Below are 19,153 nucleotides of genomic sequence, written 5' to 3'. Positions count from 1 at the left end.
ATGCACACTCATTTTGATAGGAAAACCTATCTCATAATACAGGAGAGTGGGGGACAGGGGCACAAGCAGGGTGGGGGGGAGGATAGAGGGGAGGGCATGGGGAGGAGAATGCAATCCGAGGTCGACACTCATGGGGAGGGAAAGGACCATAAGAGAATAGAAGTAATGGGGGACAGGATAGGATGGAGGGAAATATAGTTAGTCCTATACAATACAACTAGTATGGAAATCATTTGCAAAACTACACAGATGTGGCCTATATTGAACTGCCTGTCTTCCAAGGGGAAGGGGTGGAGAGGGAGGGAGCTAAAGATGTTGGAACTCAAAGTGTTAGGATCAAATGTAATGTTCTTACCACTGGGAAATAAGAAATACAGGTTAAGGGGTCAAGAAAGCTATCTGGCCCTACAGGACAAAAGAGAAGACGGAGACAAGGGCAGGGTGGGAGGATAGAGGGGAGAGCAGATTGGTCACAGGGTCAATTAGAATGCTTGGGATTGGGGGAGGGAGGGGATAAAAGGGGAGAAAATTTGTAACCCAAAATTTTGTGAAAATAAATGTTAAAAACTAAAAAAAAAAAAAAAAACCAGCAGGACTTGCAATCACACTATCAGACCAAACAGAAAAAATCATTAAAAACACAGAAAGAGATAAGCAGAAAACTACATCCTGCCGAAAGTCACCGCAGACAGCCAACCAATGGCGCTACCAAATGTCTTTTAACATTTCATTTTATAAAGGAACAGTAACTGTGCTATAAGAAGACTCGGTAGCAAAATGACAATATTTCACTGTCTCAACCTCAATTTTAGAGAAGTCTCACAGAAAGATAAGCAAAAAGGAAACTAGACCTGAACAATATGAGAGCACGATTAGAGCAAAAAGATTTAGGGCATCTTCTAAATAGGAATTGCTCAAGAACATACATATTTCTCAATACCACATAGAAGTTTTACTATACACACATATATATATACAGATACATACATATATGTATATGTATATGCATATACATATACATACATGTATATGTATATGTATATATACTGAGAGAGGAAAACGTAGGAAAGTTGTTCCTCATTATATAAATCTGTAATAAGCATTGTGGGTGAGAGAGACACATGGAATTTTTCCTGACTGGAAAAAAATTTTTTTAAAGAAGAAAGCACTCAGGTACTTCTAACAAATGGTTAGAAGAATTTCTATCCAAGACATAGATTTTTTTTTTAAATTAGGTAATTCTAACCACGTAAGATGTGTACGTTTGAATAAAATAAATGAAGATCAAATTAGAAATTATAGAGTAGAGAATATATAAAATATTCCATTAAAATGAACAAGGAAAGTCATTGTATTCAAGATACTGAGAAAACCGACACTCAGGTGTACCAGGAGCCACTGGCAACAGATGAGTGCTGGAAGTTTTCCAAAGTCTTAAATAACCATAAATGACATAAGTTCCAAAACACTGATAAAAAGCTAGTCATATGAAAATAATTTTGCCATCTCAAGTCATGCCTTCAAAATCGGTGAGAATGGAAAAAGAAAACCAATAACTGATTTTTTAAAAATTTTGAAATTCATGAATGTGAAATAAAAGGGCCATCTTATATAAATCATAAAACAGAAAGAAAAAAGGGGATTGTACATGAAACAAATTCTAATATACGTAGCATGACTTTATTTTCGAATAATAAAAATTCAACATGACACTTTCAAATCCGTTCTCATTCCTTCTGACCTTCCTTCTCTTTTACTGTGTATGTCATTACAACCCATCAATTTCCTTCTTTATTATTTTCATGTGTGGAAGGTGTAGGAAGGGCAGTTCTATTCCTAGTCCCCCTCACATTGCTTGCTGTCCTCTCCTATCCAAAACAAACAAAAAAAATCAACCATTAAAACATGTCTAACGAAATCGCAGAGAGAAGGAAAACAAATTCCCACGCTGTCCATTTCCCAAAATGCTTTATTCTTTTAACTTTTTATTCTACATCTTGTATCCACCCCCTCTTGGTGAGGAGGCAGCTTGCACACATCGCGATAAATCCCTGGTATAGTATACAATAATAACAGCAGTGACATCTTGCCAAACATCTTGCTGTAACAGAAACTGCTTGGGTTTTAGGGCATTTGCTCCATAACATTCACACACCACAATTTGTTTAGCTGTTGCCCTGTTAAGGGCCTCACATTTTACTTTCCAGTTCTTGGCCATAACAAAAGGAGCTGGTATCAATAATTTTACTTGAATCCTTTTCTTGAAGGGAATATGCCCTCTAGTGGTATTATTGAGTAAAAGAGCATAGCCAATTTCATGAAGGGGGAGGACTTCACAGCTTTTCTACCACTAAATTAATGTGTTCATTTTCCCACAGCCCTTCCAACACTTCTACTTGTTTTTCTTCTTGTCATCTTAGTCAACTGCATACAAGTGAGGTGGAACCTGTGCTTTGATTTAATTTGCATTTATCAAATTACTGATCCAGAGCACTTTTGCTTAAGTTCATTTTTTAAAATAACTTTTAATTTAAATTTATTACTTAATTTATTATTAAAATATTTAAATAAATTATTAAATCCTCCACCGATCTGCCCTCTCCCAGGTAAAAAAGAAAAATACAAACCTCTTGTAGAAAAACAAATTTCCTACAATATTTCTGATGTTCATTTTCTAATCACTTTTAACATTCTGAAAATCGATTTTGGTTTTTTCTTGGGGGTTTTTTTTTGAGGTAATTGGGGTTAAGTGATTTGCCCAGGGCAGGTGTGGGGAACCTGCTGCCTCAAGGCCATATGTGGCCCTCTAGATCTTTAGGTGTGGCCCTTTGCCTGAATCCAAACTTCACAGAACAAATCCCCTTAATAAAAGGAGCTGTTCTATAAAACTTGGACTCAGTCAAAAGACTACACCCAAGGACCTAGAAGGACCCATAAGTTCCCCACCCCTCACCAGGGTCATATAGCTAGTAAGTGTCTAAGGCCAGATTTGAACTCAGGTCCTCCTGACTCTAGGGTCAGCGCTCTATCCACTGAGTTACCTAGCTGCCCCCAAATTTTTCTACTTATTAGACATTTGGATTAGTGATTATAGATGGAGAGTATTTTGTTTTCCATATAATGGTTGAGAATTTGCATTTCCTCCTTTGAAAAGTGTCTGTTCATAACTTTTGACCACATGTTTATTATGAAGAACTTTGGAACTGATTGTGTAACATGAGAGACACTGGCACAGGACTGCTCAGCATGGTGTGCCCTCATCAGAGAAGGTGCTGCGCTCTTTGAGCAAAGCAGAACTGAAGGAATTGAAAAGATATGTAGATACACAAATTAAGAGAATCTACCCCAAATGTTCACATAGACTACTTGTGCCTGACCTGTGGTAGAACCTTCCAAATTCCTATTGGTCTGATCAGCCAGTCAGACACACTATAATGACTCTAGGATAATGATGTCATTTTGGTCCTCTTCAAGAACAAAGGGCAACCAACAGACCAACGTTTATTACATCCATTCTTTATATGCCTACATATAACCAATACTTGTTCTTTATATACCTTGGAAATGAGGCTTTTATGAGGGAAACTTGCTACAGATCTGTTTCACAGTAAATTGCTTCCCTTTAAATTTTTGACACTTTTTTTTAATGTGATGAAGATTGCCCGTTTTATTTTCTGTCAAGCTCTCTGCCCCTTGTCTGGAGATGAACTCTTTTACTATCCATAACTCTACCTTCTTCATGGTTCCTCTAATTTGTTTAAGGTGACTTTTATATCTAAATCAGGTATTCATTAGGAGCTTATTTTGATCTAGTGTGAGATGCTGGTGCATATCTATTTTCTGCCAGATTACTTACCAGTGTTTTTAGCACTGTGTAAGTACTAGCCCCATAGTGGAGGTCTTTGGATTGATTCAACACAAGGTAACTATACTCATTTTCTTTTATATATTACACAACTGATCTCTTCTGTTTCTCAAGATCTTTATTTTTAAGTAGGACAAAATATTTTTGATGACTATTGCTTACTGGTATAGTTTCAGATTTGGTTTGGTTAGATCTCCTTCCAGGAATATTGCAAGAGGGTGTGGGAAAGAGACATAGGAATGTACTTTTGATGACAATACATATTTAGAGTTGGAAGGGACCATAGAAGCTACTGAATCTAACCTGTTCATTTCAGAAATGAGAAAAATATGGCAAAAAGAAGTTGTTCCTTGTCCAGAGTTAAGGAGCATCTTAGTCAGAATTTGAACCCATTTTCCCAAGTTCTAAACCAAATGCTCTAGCCATTACAATTAATACCTTCTTGTACTCTGTTCTGATTGTTAATCTGAAATAAAAGCAACTAAATTGTCCACGTTTTAGCCACCTGACTTTACTATGAGACTTCTGCTCCAAGGAATGATAATAATAAAAACAGTACTTCCATGGTGATTTAATACTTGCAAAACATTTAGAAACGTTGCCACATTTAATCCTCACCTCAACCCTGGGAGGCAGATGCTCTTATTATCCCTATTCTACAAATGGGAAAACTCAGGCAGGAAAAGGTTACTTGACTTACTACTAGTTAAGTGCCAGAGAACAAAATGGAATTCAGGTCTTGTAGCTCAAAGCACAGCATTTCATGCACTGGGCCACCTAGCTGCTCAAAGAAAGCATGAGAGAAAGAAATATCTAACAGTTACCAAAACGTTTATACAAAGACTTTTCATGCCAGCAAACAAAGTGAGTACCAACTAATTGGGCAATAGATAAAGAAAGTATAGTATATAAAGCCAGAAAATATTGAGGAGGGATGACAAATATTAGGATTTCAGAGGAAAATTGATTGCATTTTTAGGGTTCTATGCACAGTATGAGATTTGTTATGTTTAATAAGGTCTCTTCTGTTGAGAATTAAGTCAGTTCTGCAGCAAGAGGCATTCCCTTGTTAATTAGATCCAGAAGTTTTATGTCTAACATGATTTGTCCAAAGTATACTCAAGTATGACCTCTAGGTGAAGCCCTTCCCATAACCACTGCTTTTATATGCTGTCATTTCATTTTAGTTATTATTGTCTACTGATCACCCTCTTCCAGAAAAAATGTACATCCCCTGAGCACATTCATAAGGCTTCTCTCCACAATCCTACAATATAAATAGAGATGTTCTCTGGCTGAAAGCCTTCCCACATGGAATCCATATGTAGCTGTTCATCACAATGAATTTAATGTTGATCAAGTTTTAAATACCATTTGAATGTCATTCTTCATTCATGACAGTAGTAAGATTTCTATTCAATATAAATTTTCAAATGGAAAATGAGATGACTTTGCCTGAAAACATTACCACATTAATTGCATTCCTAAGGTTTCTGTCCAGAATGGATTCTTTGATGTGCAGCCAGACTGGAGTTCTTTGCAAAAGCCTTTCCACACAGACTGCATTTATAGGGTTTTTCTCCAGTGTGGATTATTTGATGTATAGCAAGACTGGAGCTCTTTGTGAAAGCCATTCCACATTGGTTACATTCATAAGGTTTCTCTCCAGTGTGGATTCTCTGATGTTTAGCAAAATTGGCCCTCTGTGTAAAAGCCTTTCCACACTGATTACATTCATAAGGCTTCTCCCCAGTGTGGATTCTCTGATGTTTAGCAAGACTGCAACTAATTCGGAAAGCCTTTCCACACTGATTACATTCATAAGGTTTCTCTCCAGTGTGGATTCTCTGATGTACAGAAAGATGGTTCCTCTGTGTGAAAGCCTTTCCACACTGACTACATTCATAAGGTTTCTCTCCAGTGTGGATTCTCTGATGTACAGCAAGACTGGAGCTCTTTGTGAAAGGCTTTCCACATTCATTACATTCAAAAAGTTTGTCCCTATTATGAATTTTTTGATGATCTGTAAGACTGGAGTTGGATCTGAAAGCCTTTCCACATAGTTTACATTCATAAGGTTTCTCCCCAGTGTGAATTCTCTGGTGTGCAGCAAGATGTGAATTCTGTGTGAACGACTTTCCACATTGATTACATTCATAAACTTTCTCTCCAGTATGGATTCTCTGATGCTTAGCAAGACTGGAACCAATTCTGAAAGCCTTTCCACAATGATTACATTCATAAGGTTTCTCTCCAGTGTGTATTCTCTGATGGGTAGCAAGACTGGAGCTGATTCTGAAAGCCTTTCCACACTGATGACATTCGTGAGGTTTTTCCCCAGTGTGGATTCCCTGATGTTTAGCAAGACTGGAGCTGTATCTGAAAGCTTTTCCACATTGTTTACAGTCAAAAGGTTTCTCTCCAGTGTGGATTCTCTGATGTACAGCAAGATTGGAGCTCTGTGTAAAAGCCTTTCCACACTGATTACATTCGTAAGGTTTCTCTCCAGTGTGGGTTTTCTCATGATCAGTAAGACGGGAGCGGCACCTGAAAGCCTTGGCACATTGTTTACATTCATAAAGTTTCTCTCCAGTGTGGCTTCTTGAATGTAAAGCAAAATGAGCCCTTGGTGTGAAAACCTTTTCTAATTGATCACGTTCATAAGGTTTCTCTCCAATGTGGATTCTCTGATGTAAAGTAAGATGGCCCTTATGTGCGAAAGCATTTCCACACTGATTACATTTAAAAGTTTTCTCTCCAGTGTGGATTTTCTGATGTTTAGCAAAATTGGCCCTCTCTGTGAAAGTCTTTTCACGTTGATTACATTCAAAAGGTTTCTCTCCATTATGAATTATCTCATGTAAAACAAGACTGGAGCTATATCTGAAAGCTCTTCCACACTGATTACATTTATAGGTTTTCTCTCCAGTGTGGATTTTCTGATGTAAAGATGAATTAGGATCCTTTCCACATTCATTACATTCAAGAGATTTCTCTTCAGTGTCAATTTTTTGGTGGTCAGAGAGAAGTGATTTGTAGCAGAAACTTTTCCCACACTCATTACATTTATAAAACTTCTCTCCAGTATGAGTCTTCTGATGTATAAGATCTGAACTCCAACCAAAGGCCTTCCCACACTGAGGACAGGCATATTTTTGCATTTCAGGGTGAAATCTGGGATGATAAGGAAGGGATGAATGATGGCATGAGGTTGCTTCACATTTATTATTTTCATAAGGCACCTTTGTCATGTGAATTTTCTGATGATTAATGAGCTTAGAGTTTGGCTTGATGGCCTTATCACCTTTATTACTTACAGAAATCATTTCTCCAGTAACACTTTTCTGATGTCTAATGAGGTCTGAACTCCAGCTAATGGCCATTTCCCCTTTATTACCTTGATCCATTTGCATTTCAGGAGGCTTCTCGTGGGAATGAAAAAGCTCTACATGTTCAGTAAAACATTTGCTATATTCACTATCCTCATCATTCCCTGATGAGGTCGCTTGGTTAGAGTGATTTAGGCCTGAAGACTGTCTGAGTTTCTTTCCAATTTCATCAACTTCATTATCACTCTTTGGATTTCTATCTTCCACGATACTAGAGTCACAGTTTTCTCTCAAACTGAAGTCACAGGTACCGTCAGTCATGAATCTTTGCTGGCCGGATTCTTCCACAAAAATTCTCAGTTTTGTAGTCTTCCCATTTACTTCAAACCTGGTCTCTACATCTAAAGAAAACAAACAATCATATATACAGAAAGACACACACACACACACTCTCTCTCTCTCTCTTTTCCTCTCTCTCTCTCTCTCTCTCTCTCACACACACACACACACACACACACACACACACACTCTCTCTCTCTCTTTTCCTCTCTCTTTCTCTCTCTCTCTTTCTCTCTCTCTCTCTCTCTCTCTCACACACACACACACACACACACACACACACACACACACATGTTCTTTTCCCTGATGGCAGAAAATAAACTGATTTATATTCTATTTCCCTAGTTTAAAAAAAAGTTTTAAAACTTAAACAGGCAGAATTAATAGGTGGATAGGTGGAAATGCCATTTGGTCACAAATATCTTCACATACAACAAGAGTGGATCCTTACAACAAACCTGTGACACAGGTAGGCCAAGCATTCTCATTATCCTTCACAACTCAGGCCATGAGCTCACAATGGTTCAATGACCTCCCAAGTCATTGTAGCTGACACTAGGACTCAAACCCTGTAACTGAACATGCCCTGTCCATGGTACTAGATGGCCTTTCTCCACTACACTTTTCACCTTCTAATGCCGGTGTTGATTATACTTATAATTTTGTCAATATCGGATCATCTTCCTGCTACTCTGTACTGACCAGTTTGGATGCCCTACCACTGGGTCATTCTTGATATATTCCATGTGCTAAGTTGAGTTTACTCTTCTTAACTGTTATATAATAATTTTCAATGTTATATCCAACTTTTCTTCTTTTTTATTCAGATCCAAAGATAGTATGACATTTTTTGCACATTTACTAAATATTCATATTAGTTCATTATCTAACATATATTATGTCTTGAGTTCATGATCCTTCTGTTAGGAAGTGAACAGAATGATTCACTATAGGTCCTCCAGCATCATGACCCATTGAGTGGTTCCTGAAAACTTTGGAGGTTCACAATGATGTCCAAGGGATTTGAGCTAAAAACTCTGATGGCAGCTTATGTAGCAAAGACCAGCCCAGTTTTTTTACCAATATATTTTTCCCCTGGGACAATAAGCATGTGCATATTTGAGGAATAAAAGGTTTCTTTGTGCAGTGACTAGAAATCATCATGACTGGACAAAAAGTGAATTTGGCATTCATGCACTGATTCCATCCATCACTGATCACCTCTAACTAAGTGCAGCATCTTGTTTTGGTCTGAACCTGTCCTCAAATTGTTTCTACACAGCCATCCAAGTTTGACATCCCAGCACAAATCAGCTCCCAATGGATGGTCGCAGGGAGGCACATACCCTCATCTGCTTTCTATACACTGCACCTGAGTGGTTGCCTTATAATCTCATCTTATCAGCACATCAAGGAGTAATAAATGTTTATGTTCGTTCAGGGCAGCTCACATATCACACGCCATCTTGAAACCGTCAGGGACCATCACATACATTCTACAGAAACCTTCCTTCCATTGCCTCTCATTGCAGAGTTAAGGCTACTTTCTGGATGTGAACTTAGCTCCTCTTCTATCTGGGAGATTTCCAAGGGGACCCAGGTGAGTCATTCCATAGACTTTCTGCGAGAGTGTGGCCAGTGTGCCAGTGGTAGAAAGTTATGTCTGAAGAGTCCTTTCCAAACAAAGGATGTGTATATAGAGGGAAAGATATAAAAACCTGGTACATAAAAAAATAAGAAAGAACAAAAAAAACAAAGGGCAGCTAGGTGGCGCAGTAGATAAAGTGCCAGGCCTGGAGTCAGGAAGCCTCATCTTCAAGAGTTCAAATCTGGCCTCAGACACTGAGCAGCTGTGTGACCCTAAGCAAGTCACTTCTCCCTGTTTGCCTCAGTTTCCTCTTCTGTAAAATGAACTGGAGAAGGAAATGGCAAACCCCTCCAGTATCTCTGCCAAGAAAACCCCAAATGGCACCACAAAGAGTCAGACATGACTGAAACAAATCAACAACAAAAACCAAAGCCACATATAAAAATCAATTTCAACTGATCATTTAGTACAGTACTTGTCAACAGCCAATAAAGAGTTATCGTACATATAGCAGCTAGCCATCCATCTTGCTGACAAAACAAAACAAAATGAATTTCTGTCTCTCCACAAGACAGCTTATAAAATTCTCCAACTATTTTCTACCTCACGTGCAAAGGAACATTTTCCCTGTAATTAGGTTATAAATCAAAATATGGCCAGTTCTCACTTAACCTAAGTGGACTGTTCAGCAGACCTTCCCCTCCCCTACAGGGGCTTGCTACTCTGTGGCCCCAGCAGCTGGTGTGGCTTCAGTGCCTAGAGCAGAGGATCCCTGTCACTGCCAACCTGGCCTAGGCCAACATGTGGTCCTGCAGCCCCAGCGCAGTCAAATTTGCATAATGTGAATTTCTGTAAAGCCAGGATTGTCCATATATCTGGCAACATAGTGGATACAGAGCTAGGCATAGCACTCTGGAATAGCCAAGTTCAAATCCCACCTCAGACATTTACTAGCACTATGACCCTGGGCAAGTCACTTAACTGCTGACTGCCTCCATTTCCTCAAATGTAAAATGGAAACAACAATATCTACCTCCCAACACAGTTGTGAAGATGCACTGAGATAATCTCTGGAAAGCACTCAGCACAATAACCAACAGGCACTACATAAATGTTAGTTATAACTGCCCTTTTTGCCATTATCAGGATTATCACTTATTATTTATTATTACTCTTATTAATCAATCTGACGCAGACCCTAATTGAAGACTGGATTTGTCAGGTGTTGAACCAAATCCTGCCAGCTTCTGGTGACAGAAAAAAGGGCAACTTTAAAGTTCATTTCATGTTACATTCAATATTTTCCATGTAGTAACACCTGATTAAAAATGCTATTCCTATTCAATAAAAACTGTTAAATGATTGGATTGAAGTCTTGCAGGTAACAGCAGGCATGAGGTCTTACAGGATTTAAAAAGAAATTCTTACAGAAAGCCCACAGTATATTTCCATAATTTAAAGGAGAATAAAATTTTATATTTTATAATTACAAAGAGGAATCAAAGTATTAATTTGGATCCTTGTGGGGTAAAAGAAAGCCAAGACATTATAGTAAGCATCTGACATATAAATCTGAAATATTATAGGAGCAGAATAAACGAGTGGGGGAGGGGGGAAGCATCACAACACAGTTCATTTGTGTTTTAGAAACAAGATCTAAGAAAAAAAGATTTGGGGAACTAGTCCTCTGGAGTCATGGCTGTTCATCACACTGACCTGTGTGGCTTTAGTATAATGCTTCTCCCAGTTCTACTCACTTCTCCCTATGTCAGTTCAGGTAACTCTTACCAGGCTTCTCTGACACTGTACCTTTCATCACTTTTTATGGCACCATAATCATCCATTATATTCTTAAACCATTATTTGTTCAGTCATTTTCCAGTACAAGAGCATTATTTTTGTTTCCAGATCTTTGCAACAAAAAAAAACAGCAGCTACAATTTTGCATTGTGTAAATGAGTCTTTTTCCTCTTTCTGTGATTCCTTTATAAGTACAGTGGTTATCACTGGGTCAAAGGGCAGACAGGGGACTAAGGGTAGGGGCATAGTTCGGAAAGGTATTAAAGAGTGCCAACCTTTCCTTACAATGCTCTGTGAGTCTTTATGACAAGGCTTTCTTATATACAAAATGCTATCTGGTTCTGCTTTCTAATGCATTCTTCTACCCTTCTACTCTTCATCCCAAGCACATTTTGTTATAACAGTTAATTGTATTTTCTTCCTGATATCCTCTAATTAATTTTCTTTTGTACTTCTGCTTCAATCCTTAAAAAAAAAAAAAAAAAGTAGTTGGGGGAAGGGAAAGAGATCAGTGTAAGTAAGTGATTACACAACTGGCCTGATCCCCACTCCTCACATCACCACTTGTCTTCCATCCAGCCCAGTTTCTAATGAATGGCTGGAGTACTCTCTCCCCTTTGAAGCTTCCCCTATGATGCAAAGCTACCTTCCACTGTGAGACAGCTAGCTGGCACAAGGAACAGATAACTATGCCTGGAGGTAGGAAGACCTGAGTTCAAACCAGACTCACTTTCTACCTACATGACACTCAACAAGTCACATTCCCTTTCTGCCTCAGTTTATTAATCTATAAAAGAACTCCAGACTCATGGTGGGGATGAAATGAGACATTTATAAATCATTTGGCACTCAGCAGGCCCTATGGAAATGTTGGCTGCTATTATTATCATCATTAAGGTACTTTTGACTACTTCCTCACCAACTCTACTCTCCTTAAACTGCTATCCTCTCTCTCCTATTCACTTATTTCCCACTCGAACTTACTTCATTTCCATTCAAAGACATTCTCTTTTGCCTGATTCAGCAAAGAGTGAAGGTTAATAACCTGTGGCTTCTCCATAGGCCATCTCCATGTTTATACACTAGACTGAGTCAAAGGGCAGACAGGGGACCAAGGGAGCTCCTGGACAACAGGCTCTATCTTTGGCCTTCCTTTCTAGCCCAGGGCTTAGCCTAGCACATACTAGGTGCTTAATCAATTTCTACCGACTGACTGACTGGGCCCACAGCTAATACCAGGACACAAACACTACTCCATTTCCTAGTTACTAGTCTCTCTCCTCTTCAAATGAAGGTTTTGGCCTCAACTCTATGTGTCTCTTTCTTATCTCTCATCACCAACAGGAGTTACCTTTATCTGGCTCCAAACCTGATGGGTCCTGACCAGACCAAATATTGGAGATCACAAAGACTTCTAAGGTCCCAGACAGTCTGCTTCTATGGGATACCTGGGAGTATATACCTCCCAATGACCTAACCTTAGGGTAGTCACCCACAGGAATATGGCCAACAATTTTCTGAGAATGGAGACAAAGATTGAGTCAGAGAGATCAGGAGAGGGACCTTGGGTTGATAACTTGTGCAAGCCTCAGCCTTGGATTACTACTTCCACTAAAGCATAGCTTCCATTGCTACCCACAAGAACCAGCATGGATACAGAGAAAATTGTGAAACTGGGATGTCAGTATTCCACTTCAAATTTAGGTTACTGGGCACTCAGTGTGTCACGCCAAGCCTTTGATATCTCCCTGAGTGACTCCCTATCCCACTCACCACAGCAGCTTTTTCAGGTGTTTTCACTCCTCCCCAATTCTCTCATTTGGTTTACTTCCCCCAATATTCTCAGCTGAACCCTTAGCTCATATTTTACTAAAAAAAAAAATTGTACACTTACCAAAAGCTCTCATAACTCCTCATCTCACATAAATCGGATGTCTTCTTTTTCTTCCATTGCCCCGGTCTCCCATGAAGAGACAGCCATTTTGGTTGCCAAGGCAAACCCTATTACATGCATAAATGATCCCAGTCTATCCCATCTCCCAGTCAGAATATTCCTTCCTGAACCATCACAATTTTGTCACATATGTTCAATCTGCTACTGGTTCTTGCCCTCCTGTCAGAAATAAAACGATGTGTACTCAACCCTGAAAAAAGCCTCACATGGTTCATTCATCCCCATTAGACACTGACCTCCACCCTTTCTTCCTTTTATGGCTAAATACCTAGAGAGGGCCATCTACACTTAGTGTTTCACACTCCTTTCATCTTTCTCTCTTCAAAACTCTGCACTCCAGATTTCAACATCACTGCTCAACTGAAACTGCTTTCTGAAAAGTTACCAATAATCTCCTAACTGCTAAATCCAGTGGATTTTTTCCCAATCTCCATCCTTCCTGACCTCTCTGAAACCTTTGAAATAGGCAGTCATGCCCTGTTCCTTGATATTCAATTTTCTCTAGGTTTTGGTGACAATAACTTCTCCTGGTTCTTTTCCTACAAGGTCCAAACTAAACCCGTTATCTTTTCTCTAACATTTCTGTCTTCTTACTTTCTTACTGTTTATCTTATTGCTTGTAAGAAGCATATTGCTTTTCATTCTTATTTGTTCTCCAGGATACCACCCTCCAATCACCCAGGCTCAAAACCTAAGTATCACCCACTCATCATCATCTCTCACACTCACATCCACCCATATTCAACACTGAGGAAAGACATGTTGATTCCACATTTATAATATCTCTCCTATACATCTCGTTTCCCAGCATTGCCACTTTCTTGGTTTAGCCACCAATCACCTCACACTTGATGTATTATTCCATGCCTTTTGGTTGGCTTCACTACATCAGTTCTCTCCTCCATCCACTCAATTCTCCACCCACGTGTCAAACTCATTTTCCTAAAAGATACTTCTGATCATGTTGCTGTCTACTTCTACTGTCCCTTGGCTCCCTATCCCCAGGATCAAATATAGAATCTTCCGTAGGCTGTTAAAGTCCTCCATCATCTGCTCCTCTCCCACCTCCCCAGTCTGCTTTCACCTTACTTCCCCTGCACATGTGCAGTAATCAGTGGTTCAGGCCTCTTCTTTGTTCCCTGACCAGGACACTCCATCTCCCAACTCCATGTTTTTTCTGGCTGCCTCTCACACTCACTGTAGCTTCCCTGACATTCCACCTAAAACCCCTCATTCTAAAGTAAGTTGTCTCCAGTCCTCAATAGCCTTAGTGCCTTCCCTCTTTTGATTAGCTCTAGTTTATCCTAGATGTAGTGGGTCTGTACATACTTGTTTGCACTTTGTCTTACCACTAGACTGGGAAGTCTTGAAGGCAGGGCTTGTCCTTTGCCTTTATTTGTATCCCTGGTACTCAGCACAGGGTCTGGCACATAGTAGGTGCTTTCTACTTATTCACTTGATTAAAGTCTAAGAAAGAGTATATATTAGATTAGATAACCCTCAGCCCTTCTTAGATGCTTTCAGGAGAGTTCTACGCCCCAAAGCTCCAAACAATGACTTCTCAAAGGATCATAGACTTATCCCTGAAAGCCTCTCTCCTTTATTATAGATGAGGAAACTGGGGCTCAGAGGTTCAGTTACTTATCAAGGATCCCACTGCTAAAATGTGTCTAAAAACAAATTCCAAGTCAGATCTGCCTGCCCCCAATTCTAGCACTCCCTTCATCACAACACAATGAGGCCTCTTGTAATAACAGCCCTCATACACCTGTTTTCATCCCACTTACCTGGCCAGGAGTTCCTTGGGCCTTTTGACTCCAACATCCCTGGTGCTTCCCCTTGTTGAGAAGGGGAGATAAGATCTTCTCTAAGAACTGGAAGTCCTGGGAATATAGAATAAATAAGAGATAAGGACAGAGAGAAATACACAATTTCATCCTGTCTGGGGAAATGAGTTGTGAAAGCAAGAACCACAAGATGGTTAAGCACACCTCAAGGATGGTTCACATGATATTGATCATTGGGATCTTGGGAGGGGGCAGAGACCATGCAGCCAGTTGGGAATTAGAAAATTTCATCTTTATTCTCCTCTTTCTCAGAAGGATGGTCATATTCTATAGCTTCCATTTTCTAGAAATTAGAGGCAGCTTTAACTGTAGTGGTAAGAGGTCTGAACCTGGAGTCAAAAAGAAGAGTCCAAAGCAGCCTCAGCCACATAGTAGCTATGTGCCCCTTGAGGGTTATGTAACCCTCTGTTGGCATCAGTTCTATCAACTATGAAATGGGATAACAATAGTACCAACCTCATGGGGCTGTTGTGAGGATCCAATGATAACAACTATAAAGCACTTTGCCCAGTTTGGGACAAAGAAGAGGTGTGTATAAATGCTGATTCCCTTCCCTTCCTTTCCCACCATCTGGGCTAGAATTTGAGGGAACCACAAAGGAAGAATAAAGAGACACTTGCTGTACCAGGCAGGACTGGGAGCAAGGAGCTACAGCTTGATGCCTGTTAACAAGAAGATTTTTAAAGTCTAGACCCATAGCAAAGAGAAAGGGATTGCCTTGAAAGGCAGAGAGTTCCCTTCACTGCCCATCATCAAGGAAAAGCTGCATGAGCTATCTTCAGAGACAAAATTCATATCCAATTAGAAGATAACCTCTGAGATTAGCTCCAAGTCTGAAATTCTGTAACACTGGTTTGAGTCTTGACCTCAAGTTGCCAAAAATAGGAGTCAATTTCAGGAGCAACACAGAAAAGTCCCAGCTTCCAATAATGTGATTCAAAGACTTTTCACAGAAAAACCAGGCACCAGGAAGACCCTCTGGAGAGACCAGCATTTTTGCCTTTTGAACAATTAATAAAGGTCATACCCTGCACAATAGGTAAGGAATGAAGACATTCCTTCGATGGAAGATTCAGTTACCACAGGAAATGGTCCTTACCCAGAGAAAGCAGGTTCTGGGAGGTTTCCAGCATGACCTCCTTGTACAGTTCTTTCTGAGAATGGTCCAAGAGGCCCCACTCCTCCAGGGTGAAATCCACAGCCACATCCTGGAACGTCACTGATTCCTAAAGCACCAAAAGTCATGATTTAGAGCTGAAACAGACTACAGAATTCATCTAATCTCAATTCTCATCAATTTACAGGAGGAAACTCAAGCACAGAAGGGATTTGCCCAAAACTCATAAATTTATGAGTGTTGGAGATAACATGTGAACCATGGAATGTTGAGAAAAGAGTTTCATATTTGAAATGAGAATTATAACGGAATAATAAAAGTTGACAAAGTATCTTAGTATGAAATGCTTCTCCATATGAAATCAAAGGGATATATGTGCTGTCACTGAGGTATGAGAACCTGTGAAGGACAAGGAGAGAAGGTGATGTGAAATTTCTTCTCATCAAAAGTATCATAAGTGATATGTTAAGAAAATTCCATGAAGAATTTGTGAGAAGCTGACAAGTATAGGGTTTTCTGGGGAAAGAACATTACCAGTGATCACTGAAGAGAGGGTAAAGAAAAAGGATTTAACTGATTAATTTCTTAAAAGGCTGAAATAAAGTCTTACCTAGATGAAAACATGAAAAGAATTCTTAAGAGTCATTAACATCTGGCCTTAAATGAATGGTATGATTCTCTGTTTCCAGCCAAGCAAAGAAGAATTATCTATTGCTATACTGAGGGTTTGGGATGATGCTGGGTACGATATGTCATAGCCAAAACATACAGTATCTTGGCTTTATGATTGTTTTTACTTGTTAATGGAATATATCCACTAATTTTAATATTTATATAGAAATAAGAGTAGTTATTATGGGAAAGGGGGGGTTACTTCATTTATGGAAAATGTTAATTTTTTTCTTAACTGGGGTTAGAGACTTAGCCGATTCATAAGACAGACACTGATATATTATTTATGAAAAATAAAATATCTAAACATACCCCTAAAACCTTAGGGCACTGCAGATCAAGAATTAACAGAATGATGGAAACAAGGTATCAATAAAAGTAAACTTTGTTAAAAGAAAAAGTCAAGAGAATAAGTTAAGAGGCGGACTAATGGATAACATACAAGAGAGGGGACAGATCTATAAATACCCTGATACTTGGGAGGGGGCATCCATTTTGCCTACATATAGAACTCATGTTCGGCCAATGCACTTGGTATTTTAGGCTCTTCCATTTCATTTTCTTTCATTTCTAACTGAATGGTATGACTCACTTTTTCAGACATTCATTTGTTTCGGAGTAATTCCCTTTCATGTTCACAAAAGCCTTCATGTTTTCTTTTGATTTCTTCCTTAAAACATCTGATTTATGTTCTACTTGTAATCCAAATTTCACTTGTGGCTTCCTTTACCTCCTATTATTGACCTTCTGAACAATTAAAGAATTTATTACTATTTTCCTACTTTTTGAGATTCCCAAGGATTTAAAGAACTTTCCTTTTTACTAGAGTCTCCTAGAGTCATGATTCTTCACTGTATTATATTTACTCAGTGTGAGCAATGTCTATAGGAAGGCTGACCTTTATTGATCATTCGTTTATAACTGAATGCTGAACTTGCTCAGAAGAGAAGTTCTTCCAAACCTCTTTCCTTCTCCATCATCCCACATACCTCATTCACCACTATGAGGTGAGGTCACATATTCCAAAACTCCAATTAAGGAGAGAGCTTAGCTCAAACATCTGCTGAATTGGCACCTGGTTCCACTACCTTGGGACATGTCTGTCGTTCTTCTCTGCCATGCTTATTACTGGAATAATCTCAAAAACATGTAACATGATATTGGTATTACCTCATCACTACTCTCTGCAGCTCCAGTTAGAATGCAGGGCCAAGAAATGTAATCTCTATATAGGTCTTAATGCAGTACACGGCACATGGTTCATTGGTTGGTTGGTTGTGGTCCTTCATTCTCTAAGAGGACCAAAACGACACCACCATGATAAAGTGAAGTTTCAGTGTGTTCAACTGTGGCTGATCAGAGCTTGGAATGCTCTACCACAGATTGGACACAGATAGTCCACGTGAACATTTGGGGTAGTTACTTCAAATCTGCACATCCTACATTTCCTTTGTGCTGTTTCAATTCTGCTTTGCTCATAGAACACAGCACCCTTTCTGATGTGGGCATGCCATGCTGAGCAGTCCTGGGTCCCTGTCTCCCATGTCTCATAGTCAAACCCAACGTTCTTGAGAGTGTTCTTGTATTGCTTCTTCTGGCCCCATGTGATCGCCTGTCCCATGCAAGTTCTCCATAAAATAGTCTTTTTGGCAAGTGTACATTTTGCATTCGAACAACGTGGCCAGTCCATTGGAGTTGTGCTCTCTGAAGCATTCTCTCCATCCCTGCCACTTTCCCCTTCCCCAATGTGTTCCCACTATTGGCCAATCCCTTTCTCTCCACTTTTTCCATGCTTTGCCTCTCGTTTCCTCTTGTCCAGACTACAAGAGATTGGGAGCTTTCCTGATGCCCTCAAATGAGGGAAGAGGGGGGGTCTGTTGGAATCCCTAGAACACACCAACATAAGGTAGATAGATTCCCCTAAAGTAGGAGGAAGCCAGGCAACAGCCTGCTAGTAAAGGCTAAACACTCAGCTTTCTGAGAAGAAACAACTGTAAACACAACACATGGCTAAGGTTTGTGTTCTTCATGGTTGTCACTTTCTTCTGTCCAGCAAATCAAGCCTTAGCTTATAGCACTGGCCAATTCTCAAGACCCAGAACAGGGCCAGGCACAGAGAAGTCACTTTTTGATGCTTATTGACTTGACCTAAGAAATGGTAAATGGGAGGAATTCAGAGATTCCTGGGGAGACTTATGCGAGCTGAGGCAGAGCTGGTGCCCAGAACCAGGAGGACAACTTCAGCTCTGAAGAGAACAGAGTCAAGGACAAGAGCTGGGGAAGCCTTCAGGCCTCTGCTCCAGGTCCCTCCCAACAAGACTCAGTGAAGGGGTTTTCCTTGACCTTCAGCTGCTACAGGTGAGAGCTTGGCCACAAGAAACAATGGAAGGGGAAGGACTTGCGTGTAGGGGGAGGTGGGCTAGGCAGGAAAAAAAGAGCAAAGACATGATGCCTACAGATAGAGATTAATGAGTGATCACCCTTTTCAGTCAGTTACAATGAAGGGGAACCTAAAAAACACACAGAGAGGGCAGCAACTGGGGGGACTGGGGTGGTTAGTGTCACTGAAACACTTCAAAACAGAAAAGAGGAAGGCAGTGTGGTTACTACTGTACTCAATTTTATATCAATTCTCGTAAAGA

The 19,153-nt window shown here is 39.7% G+C and overlaps 1 protein-coding gene across 3 annotated transcripts in view; it reads right to left on the bottom strand.

The window, feature by feature from the left end:
• LOC140508353 (uncharacterized) overlaps positions 1 to 19,153 on the bottom strand; it is a 93,124-nt gene that overhangs the window by 65,510 nt on the left and 8,461 nt on the right. For 2 of the 3 annotated variants that reach the window (XM_072616200.1, XM_072616201.1), the window contains exons 3-4: positions 15,822 to 15,948; positions 14,663 to 14,758 (exon numbers count right to left, since the gene is read on the bottom strand). In XM_072616200.1, coding sequence (XP_072472301.1) covers positions 14,663 to 14,758; positions 15,822 to 15,948 — 223 coding nt within the window. Of the gene's footprint in view, positions 1 to 1,658; positions 7,596 to 14,662; positions 14,759 to 15,821; positions 15,949 to 19,153 lie in introns of those variants that run through there. The other variant, XM_072616199.1, reaches the window with a different exon arrangement.

This window comes from Notamacropus eugenii, chromosome 5 (genome assembly GCF_028372415.1).
Source record: "Notamacropus eugenii isolate mMacEug1 chromosome 5, mMacEug1.pri_v2, whole genome shotgun sequence".
Taxonomy (NCBI): Eukaryota; Metazoa; Chordata; class Mammalia; order Diprotodontia; family Macropodidae; genus Notamacropus; species Notamacropus eugenii.
The sequence above is the reverse complement of the archived record's forward strand: the minus strand, read 5'-3'. Positions and strand labels throughout refer to the sequence as shown.